The sequence below is a fragment of the Symphalangus syndactylus genome, chromosome 12, assembly GCF_028878055.3.
Source record: "Symphalangus syndactylus isolate Jambi chromosome 12, NHGRI_mSymSyn1-v2.1_pri, whole genome shotgun sequence".
Lineage (NCBI taxonomy): Eukaryota > Metazoa > Chordata > Mammalia > Primates > Hylobatidae > Symphalangus > Symphalangus syndactylus.
Window position 1 is genome coordinate 128365562 of NC_072441.2, and position 19240 is coordinate 128384801.

Consider the following 19240-nt stretch of genomic DNA (forward strand, 5'->3'; position numbering starts at 1 on the left):
TTTGTTTCTTCTCTCTTTTCTTCTTTATTAGTCTTGCTAGCGGTCTATCAATGTTGTTGACCTTTTCAAAAAACCAGCTCCTGGATTCATTAATTTTTTGAAGGGTTTTTTGTGTCTCTATTTCCTTCAGTTCTGCTCTGATTTTAGTTATTTCTAGCCTTCTGCTAGCTTTTGAATGTGTTTGCTCTTGCTTTTCTAGTTCTTTTAGTTGTGATGTTAGGGTGTCAATTTTGGATCTTTCCTGCTTTCTCTTGTGGGCATTTAGTGCTATAAATTTCCCTCTACACACTGCTTTGAACGTGTCCCAGAGATTCTGGTATGTTGTGTCTTTGTTCTCATTGGTTTCAAAGAACATCTTTATTTCTGCCTTCATTTCATTATGTACCCAGTAGTCATTCAGGAGAAGGTTGTTCAGTTTCCATGTAGTTGAGCGGTTTTGAGTGAGTTTCTTAATCCTGAGTTCTAGTTTGATTGCACTGTGGTCTGAGAGACAGTTTGTTATAATTTCTGTTCTTTTACATTTGCTGAGGAGAGCTTTACTTCCAACTGTGTGGTCAATTTTGGAATAGGTGTGGGGTGGTGCTGAAAAAAATATATATTCTGTTGATTTGTGGTGAAGAGTTCTGTAGATGTCTATTAGGTCCACTTTGTATAGAGCTGAGTTCAATTCCTAGATATCCTTGTTAACTTTCTGTCTCGTTGATCTGTCTAATGTTGACAGTGGGGTGTTAAAGTCTCCCATTATCATTGTGTGGGAGTTTAAGTCCCTTTGTAGGTCACTCAGGACTTACTTTATGAATCTGGGTGCTCCTGTGTTGGATGCATATATATTTAGGATAGTTAGCTCTTCTTGTTGAATTGATCCCTTTACCATTATGTAATGGCCTTCTTTGTTTCTTTTGATCTTTGTTGGTTTAAAGTCTATTTTATCAGAGACTAGGATTGCAACCCCTGCCTTTTTTTGTTTTCCACTTGCTTGATAGATCTTCCTCCATCCCTTTAGTTTGAGTCTATGTGTGTCTCTGCACGTGAGATGGGTTTCCTGAATACAGCACACTGATGGGTCTTGACTCCTTATCCAGTTTGCCAGTCTGTGTCTTTTAATTGGAGCATTTAGCCCATTTACATTTAACATTAATATTGTTATGTGTGAATTTGATCCTGTCATTATGATGTTAGTTGGTTATTTTGCTCGTTAGTTGATGCAGTTCCTTCCTAGCCTCGATGGTCTTTACAATTTGGCTTGTTTTTGCAGTGGCTGGTACCGGTTGTTCCTTTCCATGTTTAGTGCTTCCTTCAGGAGCTCTTTTAGGGCAGGCCTGGTGGTGACAAAATCACTCAGCATTTGCTTGTCTGTAAAGTATTTTATTTCTCCTTCACTTATGAAGCTTAGTTTGGCTGGATATGAAATTCTGGGTTGAAAATTCTTTTCTTTAAGAATGTTGAATATCGGCCCCCACTCTCTTCTGGCTTGTAGAGTTTCTGCCGAGAGATCAGCTGTTAGTCTGATGGGCTTCCCTTTGTGGGTGACCCGACCTTTCTCTCTGGCTGCCCTTAACATTTTTTCCTTCATTTCAACTTTGGTGAATCTGACAATCATGTGTCTTGGAGTTGCTCTTCTCGAGGAGTATCTTTATGGCATTCTCTGTATTTCGTGAATCTGAATGTTGGCCTGCCTTGCTAGATTGGGGAAGTTCTCCTGGATAATATATTGCAGAGTGCTTTCCAACTTGGTTCCATTCTCCCCATCATTTTCAGGTACACCAATCAGACATAGGTTTGGTCTTTTCACATAGTCCCAAATTTCTTGGAGGCTTTGTTCATTTCTTTTTATTCTTTTTTCTCTAAACTTCCCTTCTCTCTTCATTTCATCTTCTATCAGCGATACCCTTTCTTCCCCTTGATCGCATCTGCTACTGAGACTTCTGCAATCTTCGCGTAGTTCTCGAAACTTGGCTTTCAGCTCCATCAGCTCCTTTAAGCCCTTCTCTCCATTGGTTATTCTAGTTATCCATTCTTCTTATTTTTTTTCAAAGTTTTTAACTTCTTTGGTATTGTTTTGAATTTCCTCCCGTAGCTCAGAGTAGTTTCATCGTCTAAAGCCTTCTTCTCTCAACTCGTCAAAGTCATCCTCCATCCAGCTTTGTTCCGTTGCTGGTGAGGAACTGCGTTCCTTTGGAGGAGGAGAGGTGCTCTGCTTTTTAGAGTTTCCAGTTTTTCTGCTCTGTTTTTTCCCCATCTTTGTGGTTTTATCTACTTTTGGTCTTTGATGATGGTGTTGTACAGATGGGTTTTTGGTGTGGATGTCCTTTCTGTTTGTTAGTTTTCCTTCTACCAGACAGGACCCTCAGCTGCAGGTCTGTTGGAGTTTACTAGAGGTCCACTCCAGACCCTGTTTGGCTGGGTGTTAGCAGCGGTGGCTGCAGAACAGCGGATTTTCGTGAGACCACAAATTCAGCTGTCTGATAGTTCCTCTGGAAATTTTGTCTCAGAGGAGTACGCGGACGAGTGAGGTGTCAGTCTGTCCCTACTGGGTGGGTGCCTCCCAGTTAGGCTGCTCAGGGGTGAGGGACCCACTTTAGGAGGCAGTCTGTCTGTTCTCAGATCTCCAGCTGCGTGCTGGGAAAACCACTACTCTCTTCAAAGCTGTCAGTCAGACAGGGACATTTAAGTCTGTGGAGGTTCCTGCTGACTTTTTGTCTGTGCCCTGCCCCCAGAGGTGGAGCCTACAGAGGCAGGCAGGCCTCCTTGAGCTGTGGTGGACTCCACCCAGTTCGAGCTTCCTGGCTGCTTTGTTTACCTAAGCAAGCCTGGGCAATGGCGGGCACCCCTCCCCCAGCCTCGCTGTCACCTTGCAGCTTGATCTCAGACTGCTGTGCTAGCAATAAGCGAGACTCCGTAGGCATAGGACCCTCTGAGCCAGGTGTGGGACACAATCTCCTAGTGTGCCATTTTCCAGGCCCATTGGAAAAGTGCAGTATTAGGGTGGGACTGACCCGATATTCCAGGTGCAGTCTGTTACCCCTTTCTTTGACTAGGAAAGGGAACTCCCTGACCCCTTGCGCTTCCTGAGTGAGGCAATGCCTCGCCCTGCTTCGGCTCGCGCACAGTGCACTTCACCGACTGTCCTTCACCCACTGTTTGGCACTCCCTAGTTAGATGAAACTGGTACCTCAAACAGAAATTCAGAAATCACCCATCTTCTGTGTCGCTCAGGGTGGGAGCTGGAGACTGGAGCTCTTCCCATTCGGCCATCTTGGCTCCACCCCCGAAATCCTACCTATGTATTTTAGAGTGTGTTTGTTTTCTTTCCTTGTGTTTCATTTAATGAAAGAGAACCAGATGATATGGAGGCATTATTAGCTTATTCTGAAATAGTTATTTCCAGAAGGCCATAAACTGGCACTTAATTGCATATAAGGAAAGTATTATTTATGTACACACACACGCATACAGAGAATGCTCATCACAAGAATGATGAAGAAGATCAACATAGTATAGTAGGCCAAAGACCAGATGTTCACTATTCTTTGAGACTATAAGTTTAGTGGGCACAAAGAAAGTATATGTTCGATACTATCTAGTCTCTTTTATAACACAAAGCATAGTGCCTTTTGAATGAATTACTGATTAAATGGCTTAATAAATGAATTGGTTGTAGCTATGGTAGATTCTGAAAGAAAAACACAATGAAATCAGAAGTCTTTAAATTATGGTCTCACCCTTGTGCTTTAAAACATGAACTTAAGCAAGCACTAAACATTTTTGGGTTTCAATTTACCTATCACTGGGACATGGTGAGGATTTAATAATATAAAAGATGTCAAATCATTTTGTAACTATAAATTTCTAGACACATATGGTACATTATTATTGGACACTATATGCCACAGTAATTTTAAGATGTTATTGTTTATCAAAACCCATTTATACTGTTTTACTATGAAGAACAAAATGAAAATCTGCATTCCTTTGAATATTGAAGTGAATATTAATATTTAATTTTTAGATCATGAACTTTTAGAGGGAAAAAAGTACCTTTTCAACTGCTTGTTATTTTAAAAATAGTAATTTTATTAAGCCTTACCACTTATCATGTGCTTTCAATTTATATTATTTGTTTATTATTCCTACCAGCTCTGTTAGGTAGACAGCTATATTGTCTAGTGGTTAGAGCCAGGTTGCTTGAATTCAAATCCCAAATGTGACTTTTACTTGTTTACTTGCTATATAACTTTGGGTAAGTTCTCTGTACCTTGCTTTTCTCAGATGTAAAATGGGGATAGTAATGGTCTCTACCTCATAGGAGTTGTTGTGAGGATCAAATAGTTTAGTTCATTTAGCATTTAGGACAGTATGTGGCATGTAGAAATGCTCAGAAAACCTTAATTTTCTATCAAAACTTAATATTCATATAAATTGTGTATCTTAATTTCAAGTAGTGTTCATAGTAGTTGGCATAGAAATAAATTTTCATGTGTCTATTAATATGATTGCAACTTTATAGTTGAGGAAACAGATGTTGGAAGAGGTTAAGTGAATTGTCTAAAGTTGCTTAGTTAGTTCCAGAACTAAAACTAAACTAGTTCTTCTGACTCCAAATTCAGTACCATTGTGTAACAAATATGTTGCCTCTCTAACAATTCACTGCTCATTAGAATATCAGTGAGAAAAAGGAGAGACAATACGGAAAATGGAGATAACACCTAAATTTACACATTTTTTATATAACTGTTAGTTCTGTTGATGGAGAAAGTGGAAATTAAGTTTCATGATTGTGTTATTCTTATGTAGCAATTCTAATTTTTTTGTTTAAAACCTTACTCTACATATTCTTTAACATATTCTGATAGAAGTTTAGGATATAAGAAGCTCAGTACAAACCACATTTGCCTGTTGTAAAAATTAAACAAGATCCAATATATTACAGGTAGTTTGTATACAATGAAGCTTAATACAAAATACATAAGGTATTATCATCCTCACTTTTCTAAGTAAGAAACCAAAGTTTGCCATTCTTCTCTTGGTTTATAGGGGCTTACCACAGGCTTTATATAATATCCTGGTCTGTCAAAGACACTTGTAACATAAAAGGATCTGGGTCAGAAGGGCCAGAGAGAGAAGCTTGCACCACAGCCTGGCCTAGCTGAAAGCTTTTCTTACTCTGGGCTGCATTCAGACTTGGCAGCCCTATGGATTGTGAACACTGAACCTTCAAGTACTGAATGTTGACAAATGCCACTATCAGAGAGCATAATATTTAAATGTGTGTACCATTGAGCTGCATGAACTTCTATTAAAACACAATTCTCTTAATTTTTATTACCAGGTAACCTGGGCCGGGTGGACCAGGTCTCTGAGTTTGAGTATGATCTGTTCATTAGACCGGACACCTGTAATCCACGCTTCCGAGTCTGGTTCAACTTTACTGTTGAAAATGTGAAAGAATCACAGGTGAGGTAAATAGTGGATACCTTCAGGTGGTTTTGGTAAGAATAATATGCTTTTGTCTTCTTTTAGAAATATCAGAATAATGACTATATTAAGAATATATTCTTGTTTATCCACAGCAATGATACAGTTTTGGTTCAAGAGATACAGAGAAATAGGTACAATATGTTGACTTTTGTTATCTGATGGTTTTTAAATAATACAAATATTTCATCTGAGAATAAAGTGTTCCTTTCTGATTGAAGCATTAGCATGATATGTTAGGATTTCTTGAGGGACACTATAAGGAAACACTGGAAGAGACTTGCTATTATGTTTACAAAGGGTATTGTTCTCTATTGTCTGTTCTTTATAAAGATCTGTGAGAAACATTTCTCACAAGTCTCCGTTTCAAAAGAAAAGCTTTTCTTCTGTACAACAGGGTGTTTATATCTTTAAGACAATATGATTCTTGTAACTCATCCTATTTTCCCTTTGCTTGGCTGCTGGGAAACTCGGAACCATATTTACAGCCCTCTCTAGTGATTCTGGAAAATATTTTTGCTTGTGCTTCTGTGTACTGACTTTCCTTTTACAAGTTGAGTAGACCTTATCTTAAATGCATGGGACCAGAAGTGTTTCAGTTTTTTTTTCAGAGTTTGAAATATTTGCATATATAATACATACCGAGATATCTTGGGGAGGGTACCCAAGTCTGAACATGAAATTCATTTATATTTCATATACATCTTGTATACATAGCCTGGAAGTAATTTTATACAATACTTTGAATAATTTTGTCCATGAAAAACTATTAGTTTCCATTTGTGGCATCACTTCAGTGCTCAAAAAGTTTTGGATTTTGGAGCATTTTAGATTTTCGATTTTCAGATGAGGGATTCTCAACTTGTATTTCGAGCATATTAAACTGCTTTTAACCATAATTTCTTCAGCTACATTTTTTTAATAGGGCACGTTTTTATAATACTTTTGAATCCTATTTTTCATGAGAGAGAGTATTGATGAAAATAAAGAGAACTAAAAACATGCTTGAATAAACATTAATAAAACTCAAATCATAAGATATCAGTTACTATTCCGTTATATTGAGACAACTGATCATGGAAGACTCTGTACAAACTTTGTACACATAGTGAGATTATTATTGTTTTAAGCAGTTGAAAGCATAGTCCTGCAATCCAACATCTACCTTCTTACTTTATGTTGTCTTTTGCTAGTATATTTGGGAAAAAGTAGGGAGTTTAGCTTCTCCTAGGGAGTTTAGCTTCTCCTGGGTCAATCCATTCTGCTTGCTCTATCCCCTGATTGCTTGCTTCTCATCATTTTATCTCAACGGCAACTTGACTTGTGTGTCAGACAGTGGCCAGTGTCTATAATTTAGGGACTTTGAGCCTCCTATACAATATTATTCCTGGCAGCTAGCTTCAGCAAAAAGGGGGTGCAAATATAGCCACTTTACTTTGATACTTTAATTTTGTACAACACCATGGACACAAGACTGAGTGTATGCAATATTTACTAAAGTTTAGGGGCTAACAGGAAGTAATCAAATCTAGGGAAGAGCCCTGAACATTATTTGCTAAATCTGACTTGTCTCAGAATGTTAGGACAAGGGAGAAAAAGTTACACCACACACAGAGAGCCTCTTAAGGACAAACTTTAGTTCCTAACTTTGCTTTTTGGTTTTATTTACTCTCCTATGGCAGAGTTCCCTTTTCAGTTTTCCACAGTAACAGTAGGCATTCCCTTTCTCCTTATCTTAGGAAAACCCTCTCTTTACCTTCAGGGGTTCACCTGATTCTAGGATTGTCCTACTTGTTCCACTAAGACAATCAATAATCCTTAAAGTATATTTTCCAAAGTCTGTGTTACTGAATCTAGAGAATGTAATCCACAATAGGAGGCTTTAGTCACATGTACTAGACTGAGTCTTTCACTTCATATTTGGGACCCCTATTTTCTTCATTACCTCTCTCATTCTTTTGTTAATGTTCTGTCTCATATCAGCAACTTATGGTTGTCACAAACACATACCTCTGGAAAACAAACAATAATTCTGAAGCAGTGTAGTCAACTCATATGAAGGAAGGAAAACATTTTCTTTCTTTCTTTTTTTTTTTTTTGAGACAGTGTTGCTCTGTCGCCCAGGCTGGAGTGCAGTGGCATCATCTTGGCTCACTGCAAGCTCTGCCTCCCTCCCAGGTTCACGCCATTCTCCTGCCTCAGCCTCCTGAATAGCTGGGACTACAGGCGCCCACTACCACGCCCGGCTAATTTTTTGTGTGTTTTTAGTAGAGACGGGGTTTCACCATGTTAGCCAGGATGGTCTCGATCTCCTGACTTTGTGATCTGCCCGCCTCAGCCTGTCAAAGTGCTGGGATTACAGGCGTGAGCCACCGCGCCTGGCTTAGGAAAACATTTTCTTAAAAGCAGTATAATCTGCCATGATTTCTAAATTCATAAAGGGAATTATTCTTTTCCTCTTTTTTTTTCATAGCACATCCCTCAGCTTGCCTGCTGGATCCAGGAACCCACTAACTCCTAAGAAGTGGGGCCAATTACTTTTCAAACAAGAGAATCATCTATCCTCATTGTGGTCTTTGCTAAAAAGAGATTTAGCAAAAGCTCTGAAATTATACTGTTTCTTTAACTTTGGGTCACATTAAATTCCTGGCCCAGTTTTTCTTTCACTTAAGTGTCTATAAAGATTATCTTTATACAGCTTATACAAGGAGGACTAGAGGGGTGAGATGATAAGAGAGGAAAAATGTGTTCCTTCAGTTAAACTACTTGAGATAGCCTTTTGGACAAGTTTCTCATACAATGTTCTTTGCTCTTCTAGTTTGTTTATGAGGATGTTCTTTTTGTTGTTCAAAATGTCTCTGCCAGAGTGTTATAACTTACTTATTACATGTCAAAGCTATACAGCCTCTTTTGCAATCTTATCTATCAATTAATTAAGCAAGTAACATGAATGTTTTTTAAAGGGTTATTCTTATAAGAGAGTTGGGTCTGTTTTGTGGATGCATATTTATTAAAGTTGAAGAGACCAATATTTTCCCTGTCTCTGGGTTCTGTCTGCATATAGAGTGCTATCTTATCCTTGTTCCAAATAGAAATCATGAACATGTTTATCTGGTTTCCTGGAGCCTGATGCTTTTATCAGCCTCTTACTGTGGGCCATTGCCTCATCAACTGTAATCACATTATGGAAACTCTCTCTTAAGAAGGCATAAAGATTTGCAGGAAAGACACAATATATATCTCTAGCTCACAGTATATTTGTTTTCATGGTAGTCTACATTAAAGAAAATAGTTTTACTATGAAGTTTGACTTGTGAGGTCTGTTTTTATAGCATCTCTTTCTATAATCTTTTTTTCATCTCTCAAATTTCCATTAAAATGAGACCTGCATAAGTGTAATCTAGTCAAGAACGTTATTTAGGTCTTGGTACTACTAGCAGGCAAAAAAACATATATGTATTAGTCATTGCAGGCTGACTCCATTAAATAAATTTTAAAAATTGCAGCGTCAAATATATTGTATAAACAGGTCTAGCTTTTGCGTTATATTTCTTGATGTTTCTAGGAAATAATAAAAGCTTTCAACATATGGTGTTGTATCCCAGGACTGATATATTAACCCCTAAAAGTAGTTGCTCAATAGTGCATTTGCAAGAATCAATGAAAACTAAATGTCCAAATTCCTTTATGACAAGGTGATTTTCTCTCTAAAAAACTGATATTAAATATTCTTAGTGGAAATGTATTAATGCAGCTGAGAGCACTTGTGTGATATGAAAGTAAATCTTCCTATTTAAATATGCTAAAAGTTCAGCCAATAAGAGAAAATAAAATGTTATGCTTGGATTGATTAAGCTTTATTTCTTTTTTGTGTTTTTTTTATCTTTTTGAAGTTATTTTTCCCATTTTTATTGTAAAAATAGTCAATGTGCAATGTAGTAAATTTGGGAAATATAATTATTTGAAGCAGAGAAAAAGCACCCCCTGACACACACACAAATTACAAGTTTACTAACTGGAAGCAAATACTGTTAATTTTTTTGGCGTATTTATTTCTAAACTTATTTATTTTCTATCTTGGAGCATAATTAAATTTGTACTGTATATAAATTTTCATGTTTTGCTTCTAAAGAACCTAAATATTATCACAGGCAATTTTCTGTTATCAAAAGTTTGGTAAATATGGCTATATTAATAGCTCTTTATTCTTGGTCATAAAGATTATTTTCCATTTGTTGTTGTTATAAGTAACAATGTAGTGAACATCTTGATGCAGGAAATGTTACCAAAATTTTATTTTGCTTCCTTAGGATAAATTTCTATGAGAGGAACTGATAGGCAAAGGGATATGAACATTTTAAAGACTCTTTACACATATATCTAAATTGATGCCAGAAAGTTTATACTATTTTGCTGTCCTATCAGCAGTGAATAAGATTCCTTTATGTGAATTTCTTGCTTTGTTTTATAAACTCCAGTGCTCAGAAATCCATAATAAATTGTTACTTTTTCCTCACTTGTTTTGAAACTTCACACAGATAAATGGGATATGATGCAATGTCTCAGGCCTCTAGTCATAAATTAATTGCATTCCAGCAATAACATGAGACATCAAAACAGACAGAGTTATTATTTTGACTCCTTTTCTCAATTCATCAACCTGTTTTACCTGGGAGTGCCAATAGATTGTCGTCTGATGTATGTAATAGGAGATTTTAAAAAAAGAAGTGTTTGTTTAACAATATAGTATTTCTTGGATTACTATAAGAAGTAATGTAGTTTAAACATACACATGCACACATACACACTTTTACATAGATGTGTTTAAATTTCACTTTAAGATTCTGAGAAAGTTTGCTGCCTTTTTTTTTTTTTGAGACAGAGTCTTGTTCTGTCGCCCAGGCTGGAGTGCAGTGGCGCGATCTTGGCTCACTGCAAGCTCTGCCTCCCAGTTTCATGCCATTCTCCTGCCTCATCCTCCTGAGCAGCTCTGACCACAGGCACCTGCCACCATGCCCGGCTAATTTTTTGTATTTTTAGTAGAGACGGGTTTTCACCGTGCTAGCCAGGATGGTCTCGATCTCCTGACCTCATGATCCACCCGCCTCAGCCTCCCAAAGTGCTGGGATTACAGGCATGAGCCACCATGTCTGGCCAGTTTGCTGCTTCTTTAGTCTCCATTTTGGAGAATTCAGGCTCTGAAATTTCATCCTGGCCATGGCCAAAATCAGCAGTCCACAAAGGCAGCATATCACAGTGGAATTAGCACAGACAATGGATTTAAACCAATTTTGGTTTATATTTCTGACTCTTACTTATGAGCTGTTTTACCTGTGATCAGTTTAAATAATCTCTTGGTACCTCAGTTTTCTCATCTGTAAAATGAAAGTAATAATACTAATTCATAGGGGTCTTGTGAAAATTAAAGAAGACAATGTTAAGTAAAGAAGAGACTACTGATATGGTTTGGCTGTGTCCCCACCCAAAGCTCATCTTGATTCCCATGTGTTGTGTGGGGGACCTGGTGAAAGATAATCATGGGGGCAGGTCTTTCCTATGTTGTTCTCATGACAGTGACTAAGTCTCACGAGATCTGATGATTATATAAAAGGGAGTTTATTAAAGTATTAACTCATACGATCACAAGGTCCCACAATAGGCCATCTGCAGGCTGAGGAGCAAGGAAAGCCAGTCTGAGTTCCAAAACTGAAGAACTTGGAGTCCGATGTTCAAGGGCAGGAAGTATCCAGCAAGGGAGAAAGATGCAAGCTGGGAAACTAGTCCAGTCTCTCTTTTCACATTTTTCTGCCTGCTTGTATTCTAGCCCTGCTGGCAGCTGATTACATTGTGCCCTCGCAGATTAAGGGTGGGTCTGCCTTTCCCAGCCCACTGACTCAAATGTTACTCTCCTTTGACGACATCCTCACAGACACACCCAGGATTAATATTTTGTATGCTTCAATCCAATCAAGTTGATACTCAGTATTAACCATCACAACTACCATAGTGTTTGGTAGACAATAGGGACTCAATACTTGATGGCCATTGTTCTTATTAAAACACCCCAACAGTATCCTGTCTGTCATAGTGGCCAATATGAGAATGCAGAGGACCATTGTCATCCACCAGGACTATCTCCACTACATCCACAAGTGCAATCCTACAAGAAACACCCCAAGAACATTTCTGCACACCTGTTCCTCTGTTTCAAGGACATCCAGGTCAGCAACATCATCATGGTGGACAAGTTGCTAGCCCTTGAGGAAGATAGTGCACTTCAACATGCTAAGGTCACCAAGGCCACCACCACCAAGAAGCAATTTCAGAAGTTCTGAGACTGGACGTCTGCCTAGACCTCAGAATGAAGTAAAGTTGCTTTCTCATTCAAACTATAGCAACAACAGCAGCAAGAACAAAAACCACCACCACAGCAGATTACTACTAGGAAACTGCTACTAAAACAGGTTTTTTGCCCTTATTCCTTTTCATCCTTCCTTTTCTCCTGTTTATCCTTCACCTCCTCCTCCACCTATTTTCAAAACCTGTTATTGATGCTCATCATCATCATCATCAAGCAAAATGTACTAGTTAAGAATACAGACTTTTTGTTAGACATACACTCCAGGCCTAGCTCTTCCACTTACTGCTTCTGTGACCTTGAGAAAGTTATTGAACTATTTGTCTATTTAAATTATTAATTTCTATATTTATTCAATGGGGTTAATAGTACCTAATAGGGTTGATGTAAGAAACACATGGGATGATGCAGATAAAACACTAAATTTAATGCCTGGTACATAAGAACTGTGCAGCAAATGTTATCTATTAATATTACTATGCTTCTAATACTAGCAGGAAATATAACACAGGTTCTCATTTTCTCTGTCATTCAACTTATTATATTAATAGCCAAAATTTACGGAACACTTCAGTGTCATAAGTAGTGTTCTAAGCCCTTTATATTAATTCATTCATTTATTCCTCAAAGCAGTTCTTTGAAGTAAGTACCATTATTAGTATCCTGACCCCCATTTTACAGCTGAAGAAGCTGAAAGGAACTGAGACAAAGAAAGGATGAATAACTTGCTGAAGATCATACAATTAGTAAGTGGTTTATACAGGATTTGTGCCTAGGTAGTCACTGTAGAAATGCTTACTGTAGCAAATTTGGGGAATATAGCTAAGTATTGAAAGCAAGCAAGAAAAAAACTCAAACACATAATCCTCCTACCTAAAAGGAATGACTGTGAACCTTTTAACATACAGGCATACTTCAGAGATATTGTGGGTTTGGTTCAAGATCACAGCAATGAAATGAATATCACAATAAAGTGAGTCACATGAATTTTTTGTTTCCCTGCTGCATATAAAAGTTATGCTCACTATGTTATAAAATGTGCAATAGCATTATGTCTAAAATCAATGTGTATACCTTAATTAAGAAATACTTTATTGCAAAAAAAGTTAATATTCATCTGAGGCTTCAGTGAGTCTTAATCTTTTTGGCCGATGAAGGGTCTTGCATTGATGTTCATGGCTGCTGACTGATCAGGGTGCTATTGCTGAAGGTTGGGGTGACTGTGGCAATTTCTTAAAATAAGACAGCAATGAGGTATACCACATCAGTTGACTTCATCAGTTAACTCATGAAAGATTTCTGTAGTAGGTGAAGCTGTCTAATAGCATTTTACTCACAGCAGAACTTCTTTCAAAATTGGAGTCAGTCTTCTCAAATCATGAAAAGTAACCCCATTTACAGTAGCCAAAAATAAAATTAAACACCTAGGAATTAACTTAACCAAAGGACTGAAAGCTCTCGTTTATAGAAGACTATAAAATATTGATCAAAGAAATTGAAGAGGACAGAAAAAAAGGAAAGATATTCCATGTTCATGGATTAGAAGGATCAACATTATTAGAATGTCCACACTACCCAAAGCAGTCCGTAGATTGAATGTAATCTCTATCAAAATACCAATGACATTCTTCACAGAAATAGAAAAAATCCTAAAATTTATATAGAGCCACAATAGACCCAGAAGAACCAAAGCTATCCTGAGCAAAAATAACAAAACTGGAGGAATCACATTACTTGACTTCAAATTATACTGCAGAGCTCTAGTAACCAAAGCAGCATGGTACTGGCATAAAAGCAGACACATAGACCAATGGAACAGAATAGAGAACTCAGAAAAGAATCCATATTATCTACAGTGAACTCCTTTTTGACAAAAGTGCCAAGAATATACATTGAGGAAAGGACAGTCACTTCTATAAATTCTGCTAGGAAAACTGGATATCCACATGCAGAAGAATGAAACTAGGCTCCTGTTTCTCACTATCTACAAAGTTAAATTAAAAGAGATTAATGATTTAAATCTGAGACCTCAAACTATGAAACTACTAAAAGAAAACATGGAGGAAACTCTCCAGGGCATTGGCGTGGGCAAAGATTTTTTGAGTAATACTCCACAAACATAGGCAACCAAAGCAAAAATGGACAAATGGGATTATATCAAGTTAAAAAGCTTCTGCACAACAAAGAAAGCAATGAACAAAGTGAAAGATGACTCACACAATAGGAGAAAATATTTGCAAACTCTACCCACCTGACAAGGGATTAATAATCAGAATATATAAGGAACTCAAGTAATAGGAAAAAAATCAAATAATATGATTTAAAAATGGGCAGAAGTTCTGAACAGACATTTCTCAAAAGAAGACATACAAATGGTAAACAAGCATATGAAAAGGTGCTCAACATCAGTGATAATCAGAGAAGTGCAAATCAAAACCATAATTAGATATCATCTCATCTCAGTTAAAATAGCTTATATCCAAAAGACAGGCAATAACAAATGCTGGCGAGGATATGGAGAAAAGGGAACCCTCATACACTGTGAGTGGGCATGTAAATTAACACAACCACTATGGAGAACAGTTTTGGACCTTTTTCAAAAATCTGTGAGCTACCAAATGATCCAAAAATCTCACTGCTAGGTATATATCCAAGAAAGGAAATCAGTATATTGAAGATATATTTGCAATGTCATGTATATTGCAGCACTATTCACCATAGGCAAGATTTGGAAGTAACTCAAGTGTCTGTCAACAGATGAATGGATAAAGAAAAATGGTACACCTACACAACGGAGTACTATTCAGCCATAAAAAAGAACGAGATCCTTTCATTTGCAACAACATGGATGGAACTGGAGGCCATTATGTTAAGTGAAACAAGCCCTGCACAGAAAAACAGACTTTACATGCTCTCTGTTTTTGTGGTAGCTAAAATTAGCTAAATAGCTAAAAATTAAATTTAACTCATGGAGGTGGAGAGTAGAAGGATGGTTACCAGAGGCTGGGAATTGTAGTGGCATGATTGTGGTGGGGAGGGTGTGGAAGTGGGTATAATAATAGAAAGTATGAATAAGACCTAGTATTTGCTATCACAACAGATTGGCTATAGTCAATAATAATTTAATTGTACATTTAAAATAACTAATATAGTATAATTGGATTGCTTATAAGACAAAAGATAAGTGCTTCAGGGATGCATACCCCGTTTACCCTGATGTGATTATTATACATTGTATGCCTTTATCGAAATAGCTCATATACCTTATAAACATATATACCCACTATGTGCCCATAAAAATTAAAAATAGAAAACATTCAGAAGAAAGTGTTGTATTCAATATATGGAGGATATGGTTAGCTTAACGAATTTGCATATGTACTTTATTATTTCAGTTTTAGTGTAGGTATGGCAAACATGAACATACTTGTATTTTTATTTTTTAGATAGGCTTTTACTCTGTCATCCAGGCTGGAGTGCAGTGGCATGATCTTGGCTCACTGCAACCTCTGCCTCCTGGGTTCAAGCAATCCTCCTGCATCAGCCTCCTGAGTAGCTGATACTACTACAGGCGTGCACCACCATGCTGGACTACTTTTTTGTATTTTTGTAGAGATGAGGTTTCACTATGTTGCCCAGGCTGGCCTTGAACTCCCGAGCTCAAGTGATCTGTCCCCCTCAGCCTCCTAAAGTGCTGGGATTGCAGACATGAACCATTGTGTTCTGCCCATATTTTTATTCTTTCAAGTCGGCTTCTGTTGTTTTACAGAGATAACTTTAAGTTTCTGGGGATTGATAATAAACCTAGTAACTATTCCTATTATTAAGTTCATATTACAAATGACAAAATCAAATTTGTTTCCTTACTTTACCACTTTTAGAGTCACTTCCTAAATTTATCTGTGCCTTTCTATCTCTGCTACAACCATTCAAGTTTAATCTATTTACATATATTGTTTGGACTATGGCAGTTGTCTTCCAACTGTGGTTTTGTCCAGGGTCTCATGCAATTTAAGTTCATCCTTCACACTGAAGCTGGAGCATTGTATGTAAAGTGCAAATTTAACCTTGCCACTCCACTGCTAAATGCCTTAAATACCCCTCTATTACCTTTAGGGTAAAGTCCAAACTTCTTAGCCTGGCATGTGGTACCATTCATGATCTAGTTCTCATCCAGTTTGCTTTTGACTTACATACTTATTGACCTTCTTGTAGTTCCCTACAGCAACCATGTTGTTTCATACTTCCATGAATTTTGCTGTATTTTTCCTGTAATGCCATTCTAACATTTATTCATTTGGATTAAGCTCAAGCTTTGGAGTCAGACTGCCAGGGCTGGTATTCTACTTCAACTATTTACTGTGTCACCTGGGCAAATTATTTTATACTCCCTCTGTTTCAGTTTCCTACCTACCTGAGATAATACATACAGGACAATTGCAGTTTTGCCTAACATGTAGAAAGCTTTCCATAAATGTTACTTTCTTATTATTTATATTCAATAAATACTTATTGTGTGTGCCAGATACTGTTCTAGGCATTCAGGAATCAGCATTGAATAAGACAGATAAGGTTCTTCTGTTCTGGAGAAGCTTATTTTCTATTATGTGAATAAAGACAATAGATACGAGCAAGTAAACAAAGTATTTTTAGAAGTGGCAAATCCTACCACAATTTGTTTATCCACTTAAGGGATTATATAGATGTTTTCGGTTTTTGTGATTATGAATTGGCTTTGATTATGACTGACTTTGTTTCATGGGATGATTTCAGGGGGCCAAGACTGAGGTCAGCACTCCTGGGCTGCATGCTTTAGCCCTGAGGGGCTGGAACTAGGCCAATGGCATTGTTCTCTGGCTCGTCAAGGTTAAGCACTTACTGTGCTGGAGGAGCCAAGGTGTTCCCCATCCACCGGCAACAACATTCCCATGGAGGGTGCTGGCAAAAGAACTTCAGTGGGGCCATGGTGGGGGTCCTCATTAGAGAACCCAGAAATAAAGCCACATATCTATAACCATCTGATCTTCAACAAAGATGACAATAACAACCACTGGGGATGGTACTCCCTGTTCAATAAATGGTGTTGGGATAACTGTCTAGCCATCTGCAGAAGATTGAAACTGTACCCCTTCCTTTCACCATATATAAAAATCAACTCAAAATAGATTAAACACTTAAATGTACAACCTAAGACTATAAAAATCCTAGATGAAAACCTAGGGAAAATACCATTCTGGATATAGATCATGGTAAAGATTTTATTAACAAATACTCCAAAAGCAATTGCAACCAAAACAAAAATTGACAAATGGGACCTAATTAAACTAAAGAACTTCTGCATAGCAAAATACACCATCAACAGAGTAAACAGACAACAAACAAAATGGAAGAAAATATTTGCAAACTATGCACTTGACAATGGTCTGAATTCCAGAATCGATAAGGAATTTAAACAAATCAACAAGCAAAAAACAACCTGATTAAAACATGAGCAAAGATGAAAAGACACTTCTCAAAAGAAGACATACAAAGGGCCAACAAGCATATGAAAAAATGCTCAACATCCTTGATCATTAGAGAAATGCACATTGAAACTACTATGAGATATCATCTCACACCAGTCAGAATGGCTACTATTAAAAAGTCAAAACATAACAGATACTGGCAAGTTTGTGGAGAAAAGGGAACACTTATACACTGCTGGTGAGAACGTAAGTTAGTCCAGCCATTGTGGAAAGCAGGTTGATGATTTCTCAAATAACTTGAAACAGAGCTACCATTTGACCCAGCAATTCCATTACTGGTTACATACCCAAAGGAATATAAATCCTTCTATCATAAAGACACATGCACACATATGTTCATTCCAATACTGTTCACAATGGCAAAGACATGGAATCAACCTAGATGCCCATCAATGGTGAACTGAAAAAAATCGTGGATTGAAGAAAATGTGGTATGTATACACAACTACTGTGCATCCATAAAAGAATGAAAGCATGCCCTTTGCAGCAACGTGGGTATATCCTAAGTGAATTAACATGGGGACAGAAAACAACATACCACATGTTCTCACTTATAATTGGGAGCTAAATATTGAATACATGTGGACACAAAGAAAGGAACAATAAGCACCAGGGTCTGCTTGAGAGTGGAAGGTGGCAGGAGGGTGAGGTTCAAAAAACTACCCATTGAGTAGTATGGTTACTACTTATGTGATGAAATAATTTGTATATGAAATCCCAGCCACATGCAGTTTACCCATGTAACAAACCTGCACATGTACCCCCAGAACCTAAAATAAAAGTTAAAAGGAAAAAATAAAAATGAAAGTTTATCACTTTTATTTGGGCTGGGTGTCAGGAAATAGATAAAAGTAGGTTTCAAAGAGAACACTATACTTGATCCAGTCCTTAAAGCTGCCTTAAATTGGAAAAACTCATCTTAGTCAAATAAATATCATAAACCTGTTATGATAGCCAAACTTCAATTTAATCATGAAATAAGTGGTAAAAACAATTAAATCATATAACGCTGTCAATTTATATAAAGCAAAGCATGTCTTTGCGTTTTTATTAAGATTATAGAGTTGGCCTTAGAATGGGGTAGTTATATTTCACATTTTATTGTGCTTTAACATCAACATTGATTGATGTGACATGACATGGTTACTTGTTTATGAAGAAAACGAATATGAGCTTCACATTGAGGAATTTCATGCTGGATTTTCTTTTACCCTTGGTGTGTGGTTTTTTAACTGCTGAACAATTAAAAACCCAAATTTAGACTGGAAACTTATTGTGACATAAACTTATAAATATTGCTGTTGCAATATAAATAAAACACAGATGTAGAAAGTGAAAAAGATCTTTATGCAAATGAAACTGGGTACCAGAAACAGAACATCTTAGGCTAGATGAATCTTAAAGCTATGGGTTTTTGGCTGATCTACTGCCAAAGAAATGAGAGATTGATATTTAAATTTTATGTAAAATTTTATGGGTTGTCTAAGACTTGCTTTGGCAGAACAAAAACAATGAAATCAAGAGGAAAAGGCACTGAAACTTTATAGACTTTGGTTTGCTGGATATATGGGAAAAGCTTTAGAGTCTAACCAGATAAACTGTCAGAGGCTCTTATTATGCCCCATTATGAATCTAGAATGGTTCAATCCACTTGTAGCCTGACCTACTCTTGTGCTCACCTTTGAATTTTAGCTAACTTTCTTATGCCATTCTGCAGGATGATAAACTAAATGCTGATTACTCCTCAGTCTTGAACTTTAGTTTCACTGCAATGTAATTCATCTTTCCAGCAGCCTACCAAACACTTCCACATCAGTATTGAACAGCAAATTTTCATCAAGTGTTTTTCCTCTTTTTGCAGTCCTATTTTTTAACTTATTGT

General features: G+C 37.1%; 1 protein-coding gene across 8 annotated transcripts in view; it reads left to right on the forward strand.

Moving 5' to 3' along the window:
• AGBL4 (AGBL carboxypeptidase 4) overlaps positions 1-19240 on the forward strand; it is a 1484537-nt gene that overhangs the window by 302307 nt on the left and 1162990 nt on the right. For all 8 annotated transcript variants that reach the window (XM_055255111.2, XM_055255112.2, XM_063627496.1 and 5 more), the window contains one exon: positions 5330-5454. In XM_055255111.2, coding sequence (XP_055111086.1) covers positions 5330-5454 — 125 coding nt within the window. The remainder of the gene's footprint in view (positions 1-5329; positions 5455-19240) is intronic.